This window comes from Oncorhynchus clarkii, chromosome 9 (assembly GCF_045791955.1).
Source record: "Oncorhynchus clarkii lewisi isolate Uvic-CL-2024 chromosome 9, UVic_Ocla_1.0, whole genome shotgun sequence".
NCBI lineage: Eukaryota > Metazoa > Chordata > Actinopteri > Salmoniformes > Salmonidae > Oncorhynchus > Oncorhynchus clarkii.
In genome coordinates, this window is record NC_092155.1 from 62055445 (window position 1) to 62079239 (window position 23795).

The window sequence follows — 23795 nt, forward strand, 5'->3', positions numbered from 1 at the left end:
AAAGTAACAAAGCCTACCATCAGTAACACACTACGCCGCCAGGGACTCAAATCCTGCAGTGCCAGACGTGTCCCCCTGCTTAAGCCAGTACATGTCCAGGCCCGTCTGAAGTTTGCTAGAGAGCATTTGGATGATCCAGAAGAAGATTGGGAGAATGTCAGATGAAACCAAAATAGAACTTTTTGGTAAAAACTCAACTCGTCGTGTTTGGAGGACAAAGAATGCTGAGTTGCATCCAAAGAACACCATACCTACTGTGAAGCATGGGGGTGGAAACATCATGCTTCGGGGCTGTTTTTCTGCAAAGGGACCAGGACGACTGATCCGTGTATAGGAAAGAATGAATGGGGCCATGTATCGTGAGATTTTGAGTGACAACCTCCTTCCATCAGCAAGGGCATTGAATATCAAATGTGGCTGGGTCTTTCAGCATGACAATGATCCCAAACACACCGCCCGGGCAACGAAGGAGTGGCTTCGTAAGAAGCATTTCAAGGTCCTGGAGTGGCCTAGCCAGTCTCCAGATCTCAACCCCATAGAAAATCTTTGGATGGAGTTGAAAGCCTGTGTTGCCCAGCAACAGCCCCAAAACATCACTGCTCTAGAGGAGATCTGCATGGAGGAATTGGCCAAAATACCAGCAACAGTGTGTGAAAACCTTGTGAAGACTTACAGAAAACGTTTGACCTTTGTCATTGCCAACAAAGGGTATATAACAAAGTATTGAGATAAACTTTTGTTATTGACCAAATACTTATTTTCCACCATAATTTGCAAATAAATTCATTAAAAATCCTACAATGTGATTTTCTGGATTTTTTTTCTTCTCATTTTGTCTGTCATAGTTGAAGTGTACCTATGATGAAAATTACAGGCCTCTCTCATCTTTTTAAGTGGGAGAACATGCACAATTGGTGGCTGACTAAATACTTTTTTGCCCCACTGTAAGTATTTTTAAAGGAGACGTGTGTGTGAGTGTTTGCCCTCTTCTCCCTTTCTTGGGCTGCCTTTGCATCTCTTCAAGGCCACCTGATGGCACTGTTAATCCATTTGTAGCTGGAAAGTCTACTTAGGTTTACACACAATTCACTGTAGAGACAGTTATTGAATCATACTTGACTATGTATGCCGCAAATACATTTAGCATTTTAAAGATGTAATCTTTCATACATGTGTTGCTATCCATCAAGACCTACTATAGATTTGTTTTCCCCTTGCCATTAATTACTCATGGAATCAATTTCAGCAACTAGCCTAAAGAGATTTTAGGGGGACTAGAATTTGGATAAACCTGTCCAGGCTGCTTCCTTAAGGACTTTGGGGATACTATGTTATCTCCCATGGGCAGTTTTTACTTCATTTCTCAAATGTCCATGTTCCTCAAGCGTCCATGTGAGCAAGCATGAGCAGTATCGGTTACGGTTACAGAGCCCCAAGGCCACAAGTGGGGTGTTAATCCTGGAAGGGACTTGCCCTGCCAACAAACACTCAGTCGCTTCTAAGTGACATTATTGATTTCATATGATGACTGGCTATTTTTAAAGTGGAGGCTAATATTGGAGGTGTTCAGAAGACTGTCTGTCTCCTTCTGTGTTGCCATCTGGGTTGAGAGAATATGAGTCCCCCTAGGAACATGGTGTACCCTTGGAGGAATCTAATCAAGTCATGACTTTCTACTCCCTTTTACAGTTGGATCCAATGCATTTGTGTGATTCTCGTAGTGAAATACCCGTTTCGTTGCATTGTTTGAGCTGCTAAAATTATAGTTATGTAGGCCTATGTCCTACAATATGTGGACAAGAAACTGCAATAAACGTTCCTTATTGCCTGGAAACTACTTGATGGTCATTGGTTTAGACACATGGGTTAGGATTCCCTTGGCCTACACATACATTGCATTCAGAAAGTATTCAGACCCTTTCTCCACATTTTGTTACGTTACAGCCTTATTCTAAAATGGATTAAATAAAAAATGTTCATCAATCTACACACAATACCCCATAATGACAAAGTGAGAACAGGTTTTTAGATATTTTTGCAAAAGTATTAAAAATGAAAAAGGATACCTAATTTACGTAAGTATTCAGGCTGTATCACATCCAGCCATGATTGGGAGTCCCATAGGGTGGCGCACAATTGGCTCAGCGTCTTCCGGGGTAGGCCGTCATTGTAAATAAGAATTTGTTCTTAAATGATTTGCCTTGTTTAAATATAAATTCAGACCCTTTACTGTAAGACTTGAAATTGGGCTCAGGTGCATCCTGTTTCCATTGATCATCCTTGATGTTTCTACAACTTGATTGGAGTCCACCTGTGGTAAAATCAATTGATTGAACATGATTTGGAAAGGCACACACCTGTCTAATGTCCCACTGTTGACAGTGCATGCCAGAGCAAAGACCATGCCATGAGGTTGAAGGAATTGTCCGTAGAGCTCCGAGACAGGATTGTGTCGGTACATCTGGGAGTGGCACCCCAAAAAAATTCTGCGGCATTGAAGGTCCCCAAGAACACAGTGGCCTCCATCATTCTTAAATTGAATAAGTTTGGAGGCACCAAGACTCTTCCTAGAGCTGTCCGCCCAGCCAAACTGAGCAATTGGGGGAGAAGGGCCTTGGTCAGGGAGGTGACCAAGAACCCGATGGTCACTCTGACAGAGCTCCAGAGTTCCTCTGTAGAAATGGGAGAAGGTTCCAGAAGGACAACAACCTCTGCAGCACTCCACCAATCAGGCCTTTATGGTAGAGTAGCCAGACGGAAGCCACTCTTCACTAGAAGGCACATGACAACCCGCCTGGTGGTGGCATCTTCATGCTGTGGCAATGTTTTTTCAACGGCAGGGACTGGGAGACTAGTCAGGATCGAGGAACTGAGCAAAGTACAGAGAGCTCCTTGATGAAAACCTGCTCCAGAGCGCTCATGACCTCCAACTGGGGCAAAGGTTCACCTTCCAACAGAACCATGACCCTAAGCACACATCCAAGAAAACGCTGGAGTGGCTTCAGGACTGAGTGCCTAGCCAGAGCCCGGACTTGAAAATGATCTAACATCTCTGGAGACACCTGAAAATAGCTGTGAAGCGACGCTCCCCATCCAACCTGACAGAACTTGAGAGGACCTGCAGAGAAGATTGGGAGAAACTCCCCAAATACAGGTGTGCCAAGCTTATAGCGTCATACCCAAGAAGATTCAAGTTTGTAATTTGCTGCTAAAGGTGCTTCAACAAAGTACTTATGTAAATGTGATATTTCAGTTTTTGTGCAGTTTGTTTATGTCTAAGAGCTGATCTGTGATTCTCAACCAACCATTCTAGAACGGGGTGGCTAACCCTCCTTGGACCTGGGCCCAGATTCACAAAACCTTAATTTCTTATTTCTTAACTGCCATTTTTTCCTCAACTATAAATTTATGAAGAAAGTAAAGCAAAGTTGCTATTCCTCAAAGTTTATTGGAAAGGTTCTGCGTTATTTCTTATGTTTCACCTTAAGCAAAATGTTTTGGGATTTGTTCTTAATTATAAGATGGCTAAACCCTTGTCTTAAACTCAGGGCAGTGAGAGAATATGCTCATGAAATCAATTGAACTTGTTTAATACACTCACAAACTGACTTGCCTAGTCAAATAAAGGTAAAATTAAAAAAATTAAAGTAATAAAAATGTTTTAGAACAGTAATCTCAGTAAGAAATATGCTAACATGATTGCCGGTTGCCTAGGAACAAACATCTTAAGAAGATTCTAACAAGATATTTGAGAAGTTTGTAGGAAAATCATTCAATCTTAAGATATTGTTGAGGAATTGCACTAATGAACTATCTTATGAACTTTATTATATATTTTTTAAGAAGCTTCTTAAGTTTTTGCATAAGAAGTGTTTTGTGAATATGAGCACTGTTCCTCAAGACCTTGATTGGCTGATTCAGGTGTGTTTGTGTAACAGTGTTGCTTTCGTCCCTCTCGTCCAAACCTGGGCTTGAATCAGGAACCCTCTGCACACATCGAAAACAGTCAACCTTAGAAGCATCCTTACCTATCGCTCCACAAAAGCGAGAAGGGACGTGCTCGTTTTGCACAGCTGTGGGACGCCGGACTATGTTAAGTGGCGAAAGTGGAGAATTGTAGAGCTGGGAGCGGTGAAAGTCAATACTAACTATAAACCGACAGATGATGGAAAAATGTCAGAAAGAGAGAAACAATTGTTACTGTTTTTATAACTAATGACAAACAGCAAAGTAAAACTACTCAGTTTGCCTCTGCAAATGGCTGTTATAATGTTTGTTAATCAAATCAAATTTATTTATATATCCCTTCGTACATCAGCTGATATCTCAAAGTGCTGTACAGAAACCCAGCCTAAAACCCCAAACAGCAAGCAATGCAGGTGTAGAAGCACGGTGGCTAGGAAAAACTCCCTAGAAAGGCCAAAACCTAGGAAGAAACCTAGAGAGGAACCAGGCTATGTGGGGTGGCCAGTCCTCTTCTGGCTGTGCCGGGTGGAGATTATAACAAAACATGGTCAAGATGTTCAAATGTTCATAAATGACCAGCATGGTCGAATAATAATAAGGCAGAACAGTTGAAACTGGAGCAGCAGCACGGTCAGGTGGACTGGGGACAGCAAGGAGTCATCATGTCAGGTAGTCTTGGGGCATGGTCCTAGGGCTCAGGTCTTACGAGAGAGAGAAAGAAAGAGAGCAGGAGAGAATTAGAGAACGCACACTTAGATTCACACAGGACACCGAATAGGACAGGAGAAGTACTCCAGATATAACAAACTGACCCTAGCCCCCCCGACACATAAACTACTGCAGCATAAATACTGGAGGCTGAGGCAGGAGGGGTCAGGAGACACTGTGGCCCCATCCGAGGACACCCCCGGACAGGGCCAAACAGGAAGGATATAACCCCACCCACTTTGCCAAAGCACAGCCCCCACACCACTATCAATGACCATAAGTTAGTTTGTCTCTACCGTGTACATTTTGTTTTGTTTTTGACTGAGCCAGACTCGCCGGCTGTTTTGAGCGGGGCATTCTACTTGTCCCAGCTCGCCATGTCTATCTATGCTGAATCTGAACATGCAGTGTCAGTTGGTAGGCCTACTCCTAGGATGAGGCTACAGCATTTTTGTACAAACTATGATGCCACCAGGGTATAAGAATGCAATGGGTGCATTTTATCAAATGCCAATGCCTCCCATCACATGACGTGTAGCTCACATTTAAATGCTGTTCTTTATGACTAAAGTTGGAATTCAATCATTGCAGATAGAATGGTTCTATGTTATAATTTACAGATGTAGCTAACATGAATCACTCTTGACTGTAGGTATTGTTAAAAGAAGAGAAATACTATTGCAATAATGAATTAAGACAAAGCTCAGAAATGTAAAGTGTTTAATACCAAGGATACAGTCAGCGTGCATGCATTTAGAAAGTTCACAACACATTTTATACTCTTCCCTTGTAGGCGTCATCTCCCCAGCTATACATTTTTTGACCCCAATGATTTTCCCTCTGGCTCCCCTGTGGAATGCCCATTGTCCTCTTTTTGTTTAGCCAGATGTCAGAATCCCACCTCGTCCATCTTTTGTTCTGGGCCTCACCCTGCTGTCTGATCCTAGGCAATTTCCTCTTCTCTAATTAGGTCATGGTTTCTAAATTAGCATACACACAGTTTCATGGCCTAAACTCCATTAATACTCACAGTAATCATTCACTACACAGGATACAAACAAACTACAGTTTAACTTGAAACATTTACATTTTAATAGAATCCATTAGTATGCTTATTTCACAATGTGAGTCTTCCTTCAGACTCTTACATTATCCTCTGACTGCTCCGGGCCCTGGATTTATTTCATTTCACATGACTGCTTGTGTCCGGGATGTGATTTATCCTGACCTCATTCCTGGGTTGGCTGTCTCTCTGGAGGATGTGCCTGACGCAAAAAAGTTTCAGGTGCGCGACTAAGAGTTATCGCCTGCAATTGGAACCCAAGTCTCCCTATCACTCTTGTTTTATAATCGTAACATTATCATCTTCTCACAGCTGCCCCATTTCCAAAACAGTGCATGGTTGGTAGACAGTCGGTGGCACGGGGTCTGGTCTGTAGTGGCCTTGTAATTTTATCTTTCTGAAGACAATTGAAAAATCATGGTTTTCACCACGTGCTCCTTGGGATTTTTTTGATCACGTGTTTTATCATTCACGTTTTTCTTCTTTCTCAAAGGGTTAGGATACTAAGGGGAGACTCATTCACACAACGGCATGCCATCGCCCACAACTGCTGTAATCGGAGTGAGTGATGGTGACTTTATTTAGTTACACTTGCTGAATGATTCTTGGTGAGGGGGGGGGGGGGGGGTTTATTATAAAGTTTCCTGGCCCTTCAGATGTTCATAATGGGTTTCTGTACCAGACAGGGAGTTTCCTAATCTGCACATCAAGCGAAAAACATTGCCTACCTGCTCAGCACGCACCCCTTTCCAACACTGTCCTTGGGGTATAAAATATATATTGGACCAGAATCTGGTCAGGATTAGGAGTTTTTCAATATCAGACAATTGGAGACTAAAATACCTGAACATATACAGTTTCACAACCACCTGTCTCTTAATTTAAGACCCATGTTAAGGAATACAGATGGGACATATTCATGCAGTAGGAATAGCTAAATGGGACAAAGTGAAAAAACTTGACCCTTATATCTTTATAGTTTATTGAACTGAGCAGTAGTCACACAGACAGACACCGTATACATTGTTTTGTACATGACTAGTGCAGCTTTAATCACATTTTGTTTGGATATAGCATACAGATTTGTAACAGCTCCCAGCTAATATGTAAACCATCACTTCATAATAATAAGAATAGCTATTGGATTGAAAGAAACTACCAACGTGACTGGCAGGTAAACAAGCCAATGGAGCATTGAGTAAGATCTGTATCAAACTTTTTAAAGGGATTTACTTTTTATCAACTCCCTTAGGATGCAACATGTGTTAAGTTTCCTCACAGATTGCATTTGCTACATGCTCTGAGTCTGACTGCAGCCCATGTCTCTGTTTTGCACACACATTTCTGTGCACTATTGTTGACGCAGATCATGGTGACAAAATTAGGCAATGGCAGTTTGTGTTCCCACAAGGCAATGTGAAACCCAAGTCATTCCCCATGGAGTTGTCTGTCTTCAGTCTAGCATCACTGGGTTACCAACTTCTTCCATATTAGCAGTTGCACCCCTCACAATGCTTATTGCCTGATTTAGGGCAATTGATAACTTATCAATAATACCCAGCTGATTCTCAACATTACTGTTGACCTATGTAAGGAGCACCTGTACTTCATGAATGGTCTCTTCATAGGATTGCCTTTGTAGCAACCCGCCAGAAGTGGTAGTCTACACTCAGCAATTGAAGCATACTCTACACATTTTAAAGTGTGAGAATGTCTCACTATTCATTGTTGAAATAAGTAACTTGAGCGACTGGGGAAGGGAAGTAATTGTAATTTATGATTGGATCATACAGTTTTATGTATGGCCAATCCCTTGTTAAATGAAAGTTAACCAATCACAAGTGAGAGAAACTATAGAGCCCCACAGTGGTGTCATAATACCCATAAAACCTACCAGTCAAATAGGGAAATGGTTCCAATTGTTTTTCCACCATTAATTTTACCCACAGGGGATTTTAGAAACACTTAAAATAAGGGCTGTGATTCGTGTAGGCTTACCCTGGCGTGGCGTTTTGATAACCATGTAAATCATTCTCGGACCACCCCTCATCACTGTCAAGCGCTCCCTAAAACACTTCTGCGAGCAGGCCTTTCTAATCGACCTGGCCCAGGTATCCTGGAAGGATATTGACCTCAACCCGTCAGTAGAGGATGGCTGGTTGTTCTTTTAAAAGTGCTTTCCTCACCATCTTAAATAAGCATGCCCCTTTCAATTAAAAAAAAAACTAAGAACAGATATAGCCCTTGGTTCACTCCAGACTACTGCCCTTGACCAGCACAAAATCACCCTGTGGTGTACTACACTAGCTTCGAACAGTCCCCGCGATATGCAACTTTTCAGGGAAGTCAGGAACCAATACACACAGTCAGTTAGGATAGCAAAGGCTAGCTTTTTCAAGCAGAAATTTGCATCCTGCAGCACTAATTCCAAAAAGTTTGAGACTGTAAAGTCCATGGAGAATAAGAGTACCTCCTCCCAGCTGCCCACTGCACTGAGACTAGGAAACACTGTCACCACTGATAAATCCATGATAATCGAGACTTTCAATAACCATTTCTCTATAGCTGGCCCTTCTTTCCACCTGGCTACCCCAACCCCGGCCAACAGCTCTGCATTCCCCACAGCAACTGGCCCAAGCCCCCCTCCCTGCTTCTCCTTCACCCAAATCCAGACAGCTGATGTTCTGAAAGAGCTGCAAAATCTGGATCCCTACAAATCAGCTGGGCTAGACAATCTGGACCCTCTCTTTCTAAACTTATCCGCCGCCTTTGTGCAACCCCTATTACTAGTCTGTTCAACCTCTCTTTCGTATCGTCTGAGATTCCTAAAGATTGGAAAGCGGCCTCGGTCATCCCTCTCTTCAAAGGGGGAGACACCCTTGACGCAAACTGTTACAGACCTATATCCATCCTGCCCTTACTTTCTAAAGTCTTCGAAAGCCAAGTGAACAACCAGATCACCGACCAATTCGAATCCCACTGTACCTTCTCCGCTATGCAATCTGGTTTCCCAGCGGGTCACGGGTGCACCTCAGCCACGCTCAAGGTCCTAAACGATATCATAACTGCCATCGATAAAAGACAGTACTGTGCAGCCGTCTTCATCGACCTGGCCAAGGTTTTAAAATTCTGTCAATAACCATATTCTTAATAGGCATACTCAACAGCCTTGGTTTCTCAAATGATGGATCACCAACTACCTCTCAGAGTTCAGTGTGTCAAATCGGAGGGCCTGTTGTCTCTGGCAGTCTCTATGGGGGTGCCACAGGGTTGAATTCTTAGGCCGACTCTTTTCTATGTATATATCAATGATGTCACTCTTGCTGCGGGTGATTCTTTGATCCACCTCTACTCAGACGACACCATTCTGTATACATCTGGCCCTTCTTTGGACACTGTTAACAAACCTCCAGATGAGCTTCAACGTCATACAACACTCCTTCCGTGGCCTCCAACTGCTCTAAAATGCAAGTAAAACTAAATGCATACTCTTCAACCGATTGCTGCCCGCACCCTCCTGCCCGACTAGCGTCACTACTCTGACTTAGAATATGTGGACAAGTACAAATATCTAGGTGTCTGGCTAGACTGTAAACTGTCCTTCCAGACTCACATTAAGCATCGCCAATCCAAAGTTAAATGTAGAGTTGGCTTCCTATTTCGCAACAAAGCCTCCTTCACTCATGCTGCCAAACATACCCAGGTAAAACTGACCATCCTACCGATCCTTGACTTCAACGATGTCATTTAGCCTCCAACACTCTACTCAGCAAACTGGATGCAGCAAACTGAAATTGTAGACCTCCACAAGTCTCGTTCATCCTTGGGAGCAATTTCCAAACACCTGAAGGTACCACGTAAATCTGTACAAACAATAGTACGCAAGTATAAACACCATGGGACGTAGTTGTCTATACCGCTCTGGAATGAGACGCGTTCTGTCTCCTAGAGAAGAACGTACTTTGGTGCGAAAAGTGCAAATCAATCCCAGAACAACAGCAAAGGACCTTGTGAAAATGCTGGAAGAAACAGGTACAAAAGTATCTATATCCACAGTAAAACGAGTCCTATATCGACATAACCTGAAAGGCCTCTCAGCAAGGATGAAGCCACTTCTCCAAAACCGCCATAAAAAGCCAGACTACGGTTTGCAACTGCACGTGGGGACAAAGATCATACTTTTTGGAGAAATGTCCTCTGGTCTGATGAAGCAAAAATAGAACTGTTTGGCCATAATGACCATCTTGATGTTTGGAGGAAAAAGGAGGAGGCTTGCAAACCGAAGAACACTATCCCAAACGTGAATCACGGGGGTGGCAGCATCATGTTGTGGGGGCGCTTTGCTGCAGGAGGGACTGGTGTTCTGATATTTATCCAACATCACTGAAAGCATAATCATCACTATCTGCAACTGGTAGTTCTCAACAAGATCAGGTATCCTTCTCAAAATGTCCTTATTTTATTTATTTATTTCAACTTTATTTAACCTTATGATTGTAACATGTTTCAGTCACAATGCTGCAGTGGAGTCATTGTGGCTATGCTGTAACACCATGATAGTAGTAAAATCTTGAACCTGAATCTCAAAAACACCATCTAGCTAAGGCATAACGTACATACGAAGCAAGACTGCATAGTTCTTAGTATCAGTCATTACATTTCACAGGCCTATTTTTAAAGTGCACTAACGCATGTTTATCAAAATCTAACTTTGTTTACTTAATTTATGGCAGTCTGCTTTTGGTCCATGGCCTGTCTGTTTTTCACTCCAGTATAAGTAATTAGTGCACACTCAAAGCCATATATCTGAAATACTGCATTAAAACTATTACTGAAATTATAAAGAAGTTAATTATCCTTTTAGCACCATACTATGGCCATTGCTAATGTACAAGAGGTCCTCTTTTCCTCAAGTGCGATATAGCTTCAGAGCTTTTAAGATAGTATTATTCAGCACTTTTATGTCAGTCTTTAAGAGTTTCATTTGTTTGTCCCTAATCCAACAGGGAGATCACTTCATCATTTATCGTCTCTAGCACACTCTGTATTGTCTTTTCTCACTCTCAGAAAGGCAGAGTTTCCATGAAAATTTTGTCCACTATGGGGGGTGGTATGACCAAGTCCTCAAGCTTAAGATAGAAGATGCGCTGCAGGCCCTGGGTGCAGAGAGTCCGTAGCTCGGGCAGTTTTCCCAGGAGGCGGGACAGGTAGTTGGGCCGAGTGGAGTCCGAGGCGCAGCTCGAGACGTGATCTCTGAGACAGGTGATGAGCTGGTTCTGGAACTCCTCCACCCGCTTGGGCTCCTTCAGGCCGTGGCGGTCTGGAGAATCAGGAGACAGAAAAGGCTTCGCGTGTGACCAGAAAGTGTGGAGAGTATCGTTTTTTACATTTTTACATTTATCATTATTCTGTAACACAATAACATGATGTAAGCCTGTGAATCAAGATAGATGTAGATCCAGCTTGTTCAGGCAACTCAGGTCAGGGTGAACATAAAGATTGACATTGCAACATGGCGCCTGCAGTCATACCGTACTGGATTATGGTGTGATGTCTCTGTTAACAGAGCCTGACAGGCTGGCGCGTATGCGTAGGTGGGTTGAGCTCTCACCAGTGATTATGACCAGGGTTGTGAGGCAGGAGAAGGACGACATGTCCAGGTTCATGCGGTGGAGGCTCTGGGAGAAGTCCATGATGGAGTCTATCCAGTCACCGAAGCCCCGTACACACTGCATCCGGTGAAGCACCACTCCATTGCAGAATATCAGCTTGTGTGTCTCAGGGTTGATCCTTGGAAAGAGAATATAAATAGGATGGATTAACAATGTCTTTGATACCCATGATTGTTGCTTCTAAAATATCTGCACAATGTGAGTTGTGGGTGCAATCAATCCTGTCATTCATATTTTATGTACTTTATAATCCTAGCAATACAGTGACCAATGTCAATACAACACAATACAACCTGTATATGCAAGGTGGTCTTCTGGACTATTTTTTTTTTTTTACAATGACATAATTTGGTTCTTCTTACCTGTATGCTAGTCGCAAGATGAACAGTTCCATGAAGGCGGACTCCAGTAGCAGCTCCTGGTCCTCAGAGCAGAAGGCAGTGAACCCAGGGATGCTCTCAGCCCACTTGCTAATCACGTCCATGGATGCCGCGAGGAGGTTGTAGAACTGTTTGACGTCACCAACGTCCACTTTCTCTGACAGACTGGTCACAGTCTCCTGGTACTGAATTAGAAAGGAGGGAGAAGGGTTAGTTCCATTAGGGGAATTCCCTGCATTCTTTTGGTTCAATTTATAACACCATAGTGCCCTCCAAGCTCGTCATCAAGCCCTGGGTCTCGACCCCGCCCTGTGCAACTGGGTACTGGACTTCCTGACGGGCCGCCCCCAGGTGGTGAGGGTAGGCAACAACATTTCCACCCCGCTGATCCTCAACACTGGGGCCCAACAAGGGTGCGTTCTGAGCCCTCTCCTGTACTCCCTGTTCACCCACGACTGCGTGGCTACGCACGCCTCCAACTCAATCATCAAGTTTGCGGACGACACAACAGTGGTAGGCTTGATTACCAACAACGACGAGACGGCCTACAGGGAGGAGGTGAGGGCCCTCGGAGTGTGGTGTCAGGAAAATAACCTCACACTCAACGTCAACAAAATTAAGGAGATGAAGGGCCTCCCGGGTGGCGCAGTGGTTAAGGGCGCTGTACGCAGCGCCAGCTGTGCCATCAGAGTCCTGGGTTCGCGCCCAGGCTCTGCCGTAACCGGCCGCGACCGGGAGGTCCGTGGGGCGACGCACAATTGGCCTAGCGTGGCCCGGGTTAGGGAGGGCTTGGTCGGTAGGGGTGTCCTTGTCTCATCGCGCACCAGCGACTCCTGTGGCGGGCTGGGCGCAGTGTACGCTAGCCAAGGTGGCCAGGTGCACGGTGTTTGTGGTGTCAGGAAAATAACCAGTGGCGCATTGGTGCGGCTGGCTTCTGGGTTGGATGTGCGCTGTGTTAAAGAAGCAGCGGCTTGGTTGGTTGTGTATCGGAGGACGCATGACTTTCAACCTTCGTCTCTCCCGAGCCCGTACGGGAGTTGTAGCGATGAGACAAGATAGTAGCTACTACAACAATTGGATACTACGAAATTGGGGAGAAAAAGGGGTAAAATTAAAAAAATAAAAAAAATGTAAAACTAAGGAGATGATTGTGGACTTCAGGAAACACCCCCCTATCCACATCGATGGAACAGTAGTGGAGAGGGTAGTAAGTTTTAAGTTCCTCGGCGTACACAAACTGAATTGGTCCACCCACACAGACAGCATCGTGAAGAAGGCGCAGCAGCGCCTCTTAAACCTCAGGAGGCTGAAGAAATTCGGCTTGTCACCAAAAGCACTCACAAACTTCTACAGATGCACAATCGAGAGCATCCTGTCGGGCTGTATCACCGCCTGGTACGGCAACTGCTCCGCCCACAACCGTAAGGCTCTCCAGAGGGTAGTGAGGTCTGCACAACGCATCACCGGGGGCAAACTACCTGCCCTCCAGGACACCTACACCATCCGATGTCACAGGAAGGCCATAAAGATCATCAAGGACAACAACCACCTGAGCCACTGCCTGTTCACCCCGCTATCATCCAGAAGGCGAGGTCAGTACAGGTGCATCAAAGCTGGGACCGAGAGACTGAAAAACAGCTTCTATCTCAAGGTCATCAGACTATTAAACAGCCACCACTAACATTGAGTGGCTGCTGCCAACACACTGACTCAACTCCAGCCACTTTAATAATGGGAATTGATGGGAAATGATGTAAAATATATCACTAGCCACTTTAAACAATGCTACCTAATATATAATGTTTACATACCCTACATTATTCATCTCATATGTATATGTATATACTGTACTCTATTGTCTACTGCATCTTTATGTAATACATGTATCACTAGCCACTTTAACTATGCCACTTTGTTTACATACTCATCTTATATGTATATACTGCACTCAATACCATCTACTGTATCTTGCCTATGCCGCTCTGTACCATCACTCATTCATATATCTTTATGTACATATTCTTTATCCCCTTACACTTGTGTCTGTCTATAAGGTAGTAGTTTTGGAATTGTTAGCTAGATTACTTGTTGGTTATTACTGCATTGTCGGAACTAGAAGCACAAGCATTTCGCTACACTCGCATTAACATCTGCTAACCATGTGTATGTGACAAATAAGATTTGATTTGATTTGATGCTCCATCCTTAGAGTACCAACAGCGACCTTAAACGCCAAAAAACAATAAGTCATAATAGACAGACCACAATGGAGAATTTGCAGTAGTCCTTACCTTAGAGTAGTCCAGTTTCCCAACACTAGGGTTTGAGTCAATGTGGGCCCTCACAAGAGAGGCAATGATATTAACTGGAGACTCAGCCGAAGATAGGTCCTGGGCTGCTTTTGGCTTGGAGGGCAGACGACCTCTTCGACCTTTTAAGCTATCTGTTCTCACAACTTGGAGAGAGCGAGAGAGATACAAGGTCAATAATGTCTTAGCAACTGAGAGAGAAACAGTAGTTATTGTGAAAGATGTGGTAGTAAAATGCATTTGAAGTGCTGGGCTCACCTTCTTTCATCATGCCTTCTGCCAGGCACTTCTGAAAACGACAGAATTGACAGCGATTCCGTCGCCGCTTGTCCACCGGACAGTCCTTGTTGGCAAGACACACGTATTTGGCTTTTTTCTGTACAGTACGCTGCAAAGAACACCGAAAAAAAACCTTAGCTATTAAGTTCAGGCTAGCAATGGAGATGCATATTTTTTTTATTTTACCAGGTAAATTGACTGAGAACACATTCTCATTTGCAGCAACAACCTGGGGAATAGTTACAGGGGAGAGGAATTAGCCAATTGTAAACTGGGGATTATTAGGTGACCGTGATGGTTTGAGGTCCAGATTGGGAATTTAGCCAGGACACCGGGGTTAAAACCCCTACTCTTACAATAAGTGCCATGTGATCTTTAATGACCTCAGAGTCAGGACACCCATTTAATGTCCCATCTGAAAGACAGCACCCTACACAGGGCAGTGTCCCCAATCACTGCCCTGGGGCATTGGGATATTTATTTTTTTAGATCAGAGGAAAGAGTGCCTACTGGCCCTCCAACACCACTTCCAGCAGCATCTGGTCTCCCATCCAGGAACTGACCAGTACCAACCGTGCTTAGCTTCAGAAGCAAGCCAGCAGTGGTATGCAGGGTGGTATGCTGCTGGCGAATATATGAATTGTGTTTGCATTGCATGAAAAATGCATTATACACCAATTTATGAAATAAATTGACAGAAGAGGAAAAAGCTGCTCACCTTGAAAAAACCTTTGCAGCCCTCACAGGTACGAACCCCATAGTGCTGACAGGAAGCGTTGTCCCCACAGACAGCACAGCGACCCTCATTTCCAGTAGGGCTGTTCGGTTTCAGCGACATGCTACCTTCCATGAAGCCAGAGTCATCTAGGGTGCCTGGCTCCAGGGTTAGAGGGGAGAAAGAAAGCAGGGAGGGGTGCTGCTCCTGAGAGAAGTGGACTTGATCAGCCAGCTGGGGCTGGGGTTGGTCCAGAGGAGACAGATCCTCTACTGAGCCGGGTCCATAGGTGAAGAAAGAGGATGTCTGTAATAATGCAGTCTTATCAGCCACCCAGCAGTCCAGGCTGGGAGAGTAGGGGCCGGAGGCCGAGGCCCAAGCCGATGCAGGCTGGGGCTGGAAGCCTGGGGTAGAGGGAGACTGGGCTGACGCCGGGCTGACAAAACATTCAGAGCCACCAGAAGACAAGGCTTCGTCAAAGTAGCTCAGGGCAAAGCTGCCAGGGTAGCAGCCGTAAATCTGGAAGTCATCCTTCTTGAAGGGCGATTCATGGACAGAGTCTGTGCTAGAGGTTGTAGGAGCTGTGGCGATCTGACAGGAGGAAGCTTCAAACTCTCCAGTGTAGGTGCCCACCAGGGAGTTGATGCTAGACAGGGAGGCGTCAGAGAGCTGGTCCGTCTGGCTACTCACGTCCATGGCTAACCTGCAGGTAAGGTCCAGGCTCAGAGACTCTGAGTTGTAGAGGCTGTTATCATAAGGCTGAACTCCATGCGGGGGGTGATTGCAGGCCATTTCTGTTGAGTAAAGGTGCAGACAAAACGTGAGAGCATTTACAAAGGCAATTTTACGGAGGGCCTTTGTGAGCTGACTGTAAGAGATACTAGAATCTTCTAGAATCTACAGTCATTAATTTGTAGTTGACATCCTGTACCCCTGGGTTGCCAATCCCTGCATGGGTTATGGAGGACTGTCAAATCTGTCTCATCTAAAGGCATGAAATGAATTTACTTCAGGTGCCAGATACCCCCTCCCCTGCAGGACAAGCCACACAACTTTCATAACTGTGCCCTTCCTCCCAACGTGTAGTAGGTAATGCTAACCCTTCTGACCCCGCCAGTAGATTAAGAAAACGGTCTCTCTTGTAGAAAGCCTTTGTTTCAGTTGAGTGTTTTCCCAAACTACATCCCCATTACCATGGGTGTACTCTTTAGCCATCATTAACGTTCCGTTTTGCAACTAAAACAAGTTTCTATTGGACAAATACAGGTAGGTCCCGCCCTATTTCGTTCCATTTGCAGAAACGTTTTGCAACAGTATCAGCATAATGAACATGACCCTGGAAATCTTTGAAGTTTAAAAACACACCGAACTACATGTCTGAGGGGGTTGGCTTTCAGAGTATGGACTCAGGCCATGAAGGAAGAGGAGTGTAGATCCCCCACTGAAGGTAAAAGACTGATTTGAATGTCTGTCAGCACAACTAAAGTTAGTGCATCTTTGAGAGTCTCCCTATCCAGAAATCATTTTTGCCATTTCCTGGTTGCTAAAATTCTAATAGCTTGCTTAATTTTTGTTTATGTGACAAAACAAGCAAGTATAGTGTAGATAATCATTGTACCATCTAAACCGCTGTCAAATAGCTTTTCCATAACCAAAAATATTGTATTTTCATCTGTTTGAAGCTGGTGTACAAAACCAAAAGACAAAAACAAATCTTAATGGGAAGCATAGAAATAGCGCACATAGAACATATCTACCGCTTCTTAGACTTGTTTTCAATGAAGAGTGACAGATCTATAACACACACATTTTATGTGAAATTGGTCAGGTCCACAAAAAGTTACATATTGCAGCTTTCAGTCTTTCTCCATGTAGCCACATTAGTATTTTTCTGTCTGACTAGTACATTGCTTTAAAAATAGTGTAGTTGGCAGTGCATTAGATTGTGATGCACTAGATGCACATCAGAGGAACTAAGTGGAAGCACATGTAGTACCTCCTACCTGTATCAACAGGTAAGCCACTGCATGCTGACAGTTGCATGTAGCATGCGTATAACTAAATAACTATACACATACAGTATGATGATTTGTTGTTGTTTTGACATCTCATGCAGCAATTCACTGTCAAATATACACTATTTAAATATACAGTAACTTTTAATTGTCCTCCCAATCACCTATAGATGGCATGTCTCTCCAGTTCTAAGGTATTTTGCATGTATGACTTTTAGATTTATGCATTTTAGGATAATATGGTTCTAATTAATTACATTAATTTACAGAATGCACCATAATAAGGGGTGGCAGGTAGCCTAGTAATGAGCATTGGGTCAGTAACTGAAAGGGCACTGGTTCGAATCCCCAAGCTGACTAGATTAAACATCTGTCCATGTGCCCTTGAGCAAGGCACTCAAACCTATCTGCTCCTGTAAATCCCTCGGGATTAGACCTCTGGTAAATGTAATATGATACTGACAGTGAAAACTGAGCGCTTCCTTACCTGTTATAACCCACTAGTATTTTAAGCAATGTCCGTATTCCAAGCGGTAGGTCGTCATCTCCAGTAGTTATTTTTGCTCTGCAGTCCAAATGTTGTTGAGGGGAACACATTTTTATACGATCAATTGTATCGTACCACTACGTCAGAGGGACGCCCCGTTCCATTTCCCGTACAAGGCAACGCCGAGGCGGGTATCTTTCCAGGCTGAAGCCAATCAGCTCGCGTCAGTCAGAGTTCCTTGCAAGTGACGCAGTCGCGGGATTCCATTGAAGCATGCGTCCACAAATCAACAGAAGTAGCTTACTACAAACACATCGAGAGACAGAAGTTTGTTAAATATATAAAAAACATAACTTAACACAGAGAAAAACAGGCTACTTTAGATGACACAAAACAACTTTCAGTCGCTCATTGGCCAAATATCACATGCATAATAAATTGACACGCTCTCTCCATTGAAAACGCTCACTAAATAACTTTTTCCCAATTTAAATTAAGTTGAACTTTTTACCAAGTGGTGTTTTTTTTTGTAATCAAATATGCTAGATATGACAAATAGCCTTCATCACACCTGCTTACCAGGGTTTTTATTATTGGCCTATATATTTTTGTCATGTCAGTATTTCCTTTCCCTTGACACTTTTTGCATCTATAGTGACTATATTTTTGGACATAGCATGCTGATAAAGGTAAATTATGTTGTACTAAATGTACAAAAGTTTTTTTTATAAATATTTTTTTATATCTCCAATATGTGTTTTTTAAAAGACCCCCAAACGTGAGAGATATTGTGGTTAAATCTGATTACCCACCAGAGAAAAGGGAAACCTTTTTGGACAAGGTTCCGGAGGGTAATTACAAATGTGGCCAACGTGCTCAATGCATCTTTAAGTACAAATGCAACTCATTTACCCTCCCCCACACAGGAGAAAGATTTAACATCAAGGGCCTGACTACCTGCATGTCCACCAATGTTATTTACATGTTGAAATGTCCTTGTGGTCTGTCTTACATAGGGAAAACCCATAGAAGCCTTAAGACACAGATCAGGTGATACAAAAAAATCCAGTTGCTGCTCATGTTGTACAAGCTGGACGTCCTAATAGTTCTCTGAGATACATTGTAATATAAATGGTCAACATGTCACGCATGGGTGAGGACATTGAGAGGAAGCTTCTTCAAAAGGAAATCTTTCTGGAATCACAGGCTCAACACACTCCTCTTGGCCTTAAGGAGTTTGACTTGAAACTGTTTTTAAAGTTTCAATATGTCTAAATTGTGGTTTTAAAAAAATCCTAATTGAATATTGTATGTATATTACTGTAAATATTGATCACAATCCCTGTGTATAATCGTATATTTTGATACATTGAATGTTAATATTGTGAAACTATGTTATTCACTTTTTTACCTCCTGTTTCAGGAAGTGATGTCACTGTGTACTGCCCCTATAAACAGGACCTTCCACCCCCACCTGGGACATGGATGCCTGATGAAGACCTAAGGGTCGAAATGTTGTTGTAAATAAATATCACCTGGGAGCATGAGCAGCAGTGTGCAGCGTTTTCCTTTCTGTTTTCCATGATATCACCTACAACTCCAGCACCTGCACAAAGTACCTGGTGGTGCATATGTTCTTCAGCTTTTGTACATGTACCAAAGTAGCCTACATGTGCAGGAGATACAGTTGAAGAGGATTAGCTAAAACTTGTATTAGTGAAGCTCCTCAAAGCTTCATGTTGAACGTCCATTACACAGCAGCACTGTGTACCCCCATGCAGCAGATGTTCTGGACAGTGTCAGTCAGGGGCCTAGCCTCAGACATACTGTAGTCTCAGTGACTGTCTCAAATCACACAAGCCAGGCAGGATGTTATTATCTCCTTTCCACACCTGTAGTTTGTACAGTTTAGCTGCTTGCCTGCAGCCTGCACATGTTGTGTTTGTTGCCTGTGAATAGCTTCCTTAACTCTATGACCCCACTGGAGTACTCAAAACTATTCATCAGTAAATGAGCTGAGTGAAATGAAGGAAGTGGGACACACACACACAGGTCTACGAGTTGCTTACTCCAATTGGCATTAAGCCAGCAAAAGGCACACATTTAGCCTGACGAGCTGAAGACCTGGTGTCTAGCCAAGTCGGCAAATTGCAGCTTCATTGTTTAAAGACTGACAAGCCTAATTATGTAATAAACGTTCAGATAACCAATGGCAACTTACGCAATGGTATTGGGTAGCAGGTGGGCTACCTAAAACCCTGACCCATGTGACCTATTCCTGTCTGAATTTCATGGTCATTGCCCTCTGAAGGAAGCCAGGCTCAGTCCCATTGAGGAGACCTTTGCTTCCTGCATGTGATGAAAGCACCAGGCTTTATTCTAATTTAATGTGCCAAGAGAGAGAAAAAAGACGGGGGTAGTATCTCCAGTGACGTAGGCTATACTTGGTATATGGCGACATCCATGGAATCACTCTTTTTGTGTTATTAACTTGGATCTGGGAGGGTCGAGGCATGAGAAGTGCCTCCTTGTCAAATGACTTTCTGGGTGTATTAATTAGTCGGACTTCGTTGCAAAATGCTTGGTCTCTTGCAAAACATTTTGCAACGAAAACTGTTCACTCCAAATGGAAAATATTTTTCTATTAGACAAATTCAGGTAGGTCCCTCTCTGTTTCATTCTGTTTGCTTCTATTTAGTTCCTAGAGTAAACACTAAATGTTTACTCTAGGAACCACTAACACACACATACAAACAGATTGCACCGTGGTAAGTAAATTGGTCTATCATGCAAAATTGTGTAACTCCGTTGCAAAACACAATTTTGCATAATAGGCCAATTTACTTACCACGGTGCAATCTGTTTGTATGTGTGTGTTAGTGGTTCCTAGAGTAAACATTTAGTGTTTACTCTAGGAACTAAATAGAAGCAAACACACAAGCTTGTTGCACACGCACACACATCATGCAAGCACACACACGCATACACACGCATACGCATACACACACACACACACACACACACACACACACACACACACACACACACACACACACACACACACACACATCACATGGGGCAGAAGCTCCATCAGACCATCACCTGTTACTCTGTGAGGGATTTATTATTGCTGAGCAGCTGTTTGTCTCTGCAGAGTTAGCTGTTTTTTCAGCACATCAGTAACTTTTAATACAGCCACGGCCATCTACATGTGGTTTATAATCATCATTTAAATTATTCCGCATGATTTACGTTATTATGGGGGTATAGATTTCTGAGTGTGTTTGAGTTGTTTATTGTCATTGTCATTGTCGTGTGTGTGTGTGTGTGTGTGTGTGTGTGTGTGTGTGTGTGTGTGTGTGTGTGTGTGTGTGTGTGTGTGTGTGTGTGTGTGTGTGTGTGTGTCTGTGTCTGTGCGTGTGCGCGCGTGCATGTGTTTGGCTCAGTGTCAGAGCCACCATGGAAAGTACAGCAGTCATCATCATCATCATCATAAACCATCTGAGTACATCCCTCTTATGGACGTAACTAATTCATCTTGGGAGGAGACAGAAGCATATCGATGCTGTGCTGGATAAAAGCCCTCTGGCCCAATTTGTGGTATTTGACCATAAGTACTGTATGTCACCTCACCGTCAAAAGTGCTGACTGATAGAATGAAATGGGATCTTGCTTCTTTAATGTAGACCTATGTATAACCTTGCTCATTTCAATGGTCTTATGGCATCAGTTAAATTAATATGAACACAGCAAAGATCACATTCAGGAACAGGTACAGACATACTTACTTAAAGTTGTCATTCACATGACATGAATAAATCTGACCACTTTTCATATTGGGACACATGAGCTGTTAAGAGTGCTTTCTAGAGCTCCTGCAGTCCTCCAGGAGGCTTAAGTCACCACTGTCCTTATCAGATTCTACTTTCAAATGAAAAAATTATCTGAACAAATACTGAACAAAAATATAAATGCAACATGCAAAGTGTTGGTCCTATGTTTCATGAGCTGAAAGAAAATATCCCAGAAATGTTCCATACGCACAAAATGCTTATTTTTCTCAAATGTTGTTCACAAATTTGTTTACATCCCTGTCAGTGAGCATTTCTCCTTTGCCAAGATTATACATCCACCTGACAGGTGTGGCGTATCAAGAAGCTGATTAAGCAGCATGATCATTACACAGGTGCACCTTGTGCTGGGGGGAAATAAAAGGCCACTCTAAAATGTGAAGTTTTGTCACACAACACAATGCCACAGATGTATCAAGTTTTGAGGGAGCGTGCAATTGGTATGCTGACTGCAGGAATGTCCACCAGAGCCGTTGACAGGGAATTGAATGTTAATTTCTCTACCGTAATTTGCCTCCAATGTTGTTTGAGAGAATTTGGCAATACGTGCAACCGGACTCACAACCGCAGACCACGTGTAACCACGCCAGCCCAGGACCTCCACATCCGGCTTCTTCACCCCCAGGATCAGCTACCATCCACACGGACAGCTGATTAAACTGTGGGTTTGCACAAACAAAGAATTTCTACACAAACTGTCAGAAACCGTCTTGGGGAAGCTCATCTGCATGCTCATTGTCCTCACCAGGGTCTTGACCTGACTGCAGTTCGGCGTCGTAACCGACATCATTTGGCAAATGCTGACCTTTGATGGCCACTGGCACGCTGGAGAAGTGTCTTCTTCACGGATGAATCTCAGTTTCAACTGTACCAGACAGATGGCAGACAGCATGTATGGCGTTGTGTGGGCGAGAGGTTTACTGATGTCAACATTGTGAACAGAGTGCCCCATGGTGGGTTTATGGTATGAGCAGGCATAAGCTATGGACAACGAGCAAAATTGCATTTTATTGATGGCAATTTGAATGCACAGAGATACAGTGGCGAGATCCTGAGGCCCATTTTCGTACCATTCATCCGCCGCCATCCCCTCATGTTTCAGCATGATAATGCACAACCCCATGTTGCAAGGATCTGTACACAATTCCTGGAAGCTGAAAATGTCCCAGTTCTTCCATGGTCTGCAACAATTAACAGCCTGATCAACTATATGCGAAGTAGATGTGTCACGCTGCATGAGGCAAATGGTGGTCACACTAGATACTGACTGGTTTTCTGATCCTCGCTCGTACTTTTTTTTTTAGGTATCTGTGACCATCAGATGCATATCTTTATTCCCAGTTATGTGAAAACCAATACATTGACTGAATTCCTTATGTAGAATCTTTGAAATTGTAGCATGTTGTGTTAATATTTTTGTTCAGTGTAAATATGAGGTGTTTTACATTTAGACAGAAGATTATTTTAAGACCCATGATCCCTGCAGTCCCCCAGTCCCCCAGCATGAACCCATAACCCCCGGTGTCCACTTGAGAGAAACCTGGACATTCACCAAGATTTCATCACTGGTCCGCCCCTAAGTCTAGGGCAATAGCATTGTACACCAGGAGGAGACTTGCCACAGCAGTAGGCCTAGACATTGAGCCGAGTGGTTAAGAGCATTGGGCCAGTAACCGAAAAGTCAATGGTTTAAATCACCAAGCCAACTAGTTGAAAAATCTATCAATGTGCCCTTGAGCAAGGCTTTTAACCCTAATTGCTCCTGTAAGTTGCTCTGGAAAAGAGTGTCTGCTAAATGACTCAAATGTAAATGCACCCATCAAACCCTTTGAGCAAAGTCAATGCCACCTAATATAATAATAGTTTCATTCACTTCAATGGGTCCACTGAATAACATATCTATCATGATAACCACACACACACTATAGCCTTCTGCCTCTAGCTGTGGATAATCCTTAGGTTATATTTATCTACAGATCAATCAATCATCAATGACACAATCATCAATGACACACTTTTAATAATGATTTTGGGTAGTGCTTATATTTGTCCTGTTACACACAGTATCCCAACTCCCCCTGAGACACCTGCAGGGAGTGGGGTCAAGGCCAGGGTCACCATTGTCCAGTGCCCCTGGATAAATTGGGGTTAAGTGCCTTGCTCAAAGGCACAGCAACAGATTTTTTTCACCTTGTCAGCTACGGGATTCAAAACAGCAACCTTTCAGTTCATTACTGGCCCAGCGCTCTAACCTCAAGGCTAATGCATTTGATTCGACGTGACCTTATGACCTTAACAATCTAATTTAGCTAGCTAGGCTACTTGGAAATGGTCTGTTGAAATTATTAAA

At 43.5% G+C, this 23795-nt stretch overlaps 1 protein-coding gene across 1 annotated transcript; it reads right to left on the bottom strand.

The window, feature by feature from the left end:
* Nucleotides 1-7757: 7757 nt before the first annotated feature.
* Nucleotides 7758-17681, bottom strand: LOC139417346 (probable nuclear hormone receptor HR38). Its single transcript, XM_071166614.1, has 7 exons — nucleotides 17595-17681; nucleotides 15096-15886; nucleotides 14357-14486; nucleotides 14081-14244; nucleotides 11772-11974; nucleotides 11349-11527; nucleotides 7758-11057 (listed from the first exon to the last, which is right to left on the bottom strand). The coding sequence occupies exons 2-7, from the start codon at nucleotides 15882-15884 to the stop codon at nucleotides 10801-10803; spliced, it is 1722 nt and encodes a 573-aa protein (XP_071022715.1). The 5' UTR covers nucleotides 15885-15886; nucleotides 17595-17681; the 3' UTR covers nucleotides 7758-10800.
* Between the last annotated feature and the right edge of the window lie 6114 nt (nucleotides 17682-23795).

Excerpts from the sequence above, each read along its gene's own strand:
- LOC139417346 (XM_071166614.1), bottom strand. The coding sequence starts at position 15,884 with ATGGCCTGCAATCACCCCCCGCATGGAGTTCAGCCTTATGATAACAGC. Across the intron at positions 14,487-15,095 it reads GCTGCAAAGGTTTTTTCAAG|CGTACTGTACAGAAAAAAGC; the intron begins GTGAGCAGCTTT and ends TGTTCTTTGCAG. Across the intron at positions 14,245-14,356 it reads AGAAGGCATGATGAAAGAAG|TTGTGAGAACAGATAGCTTA; the intron begins GTGAGCCCAGCA and ends GCTCTCTCCAAG.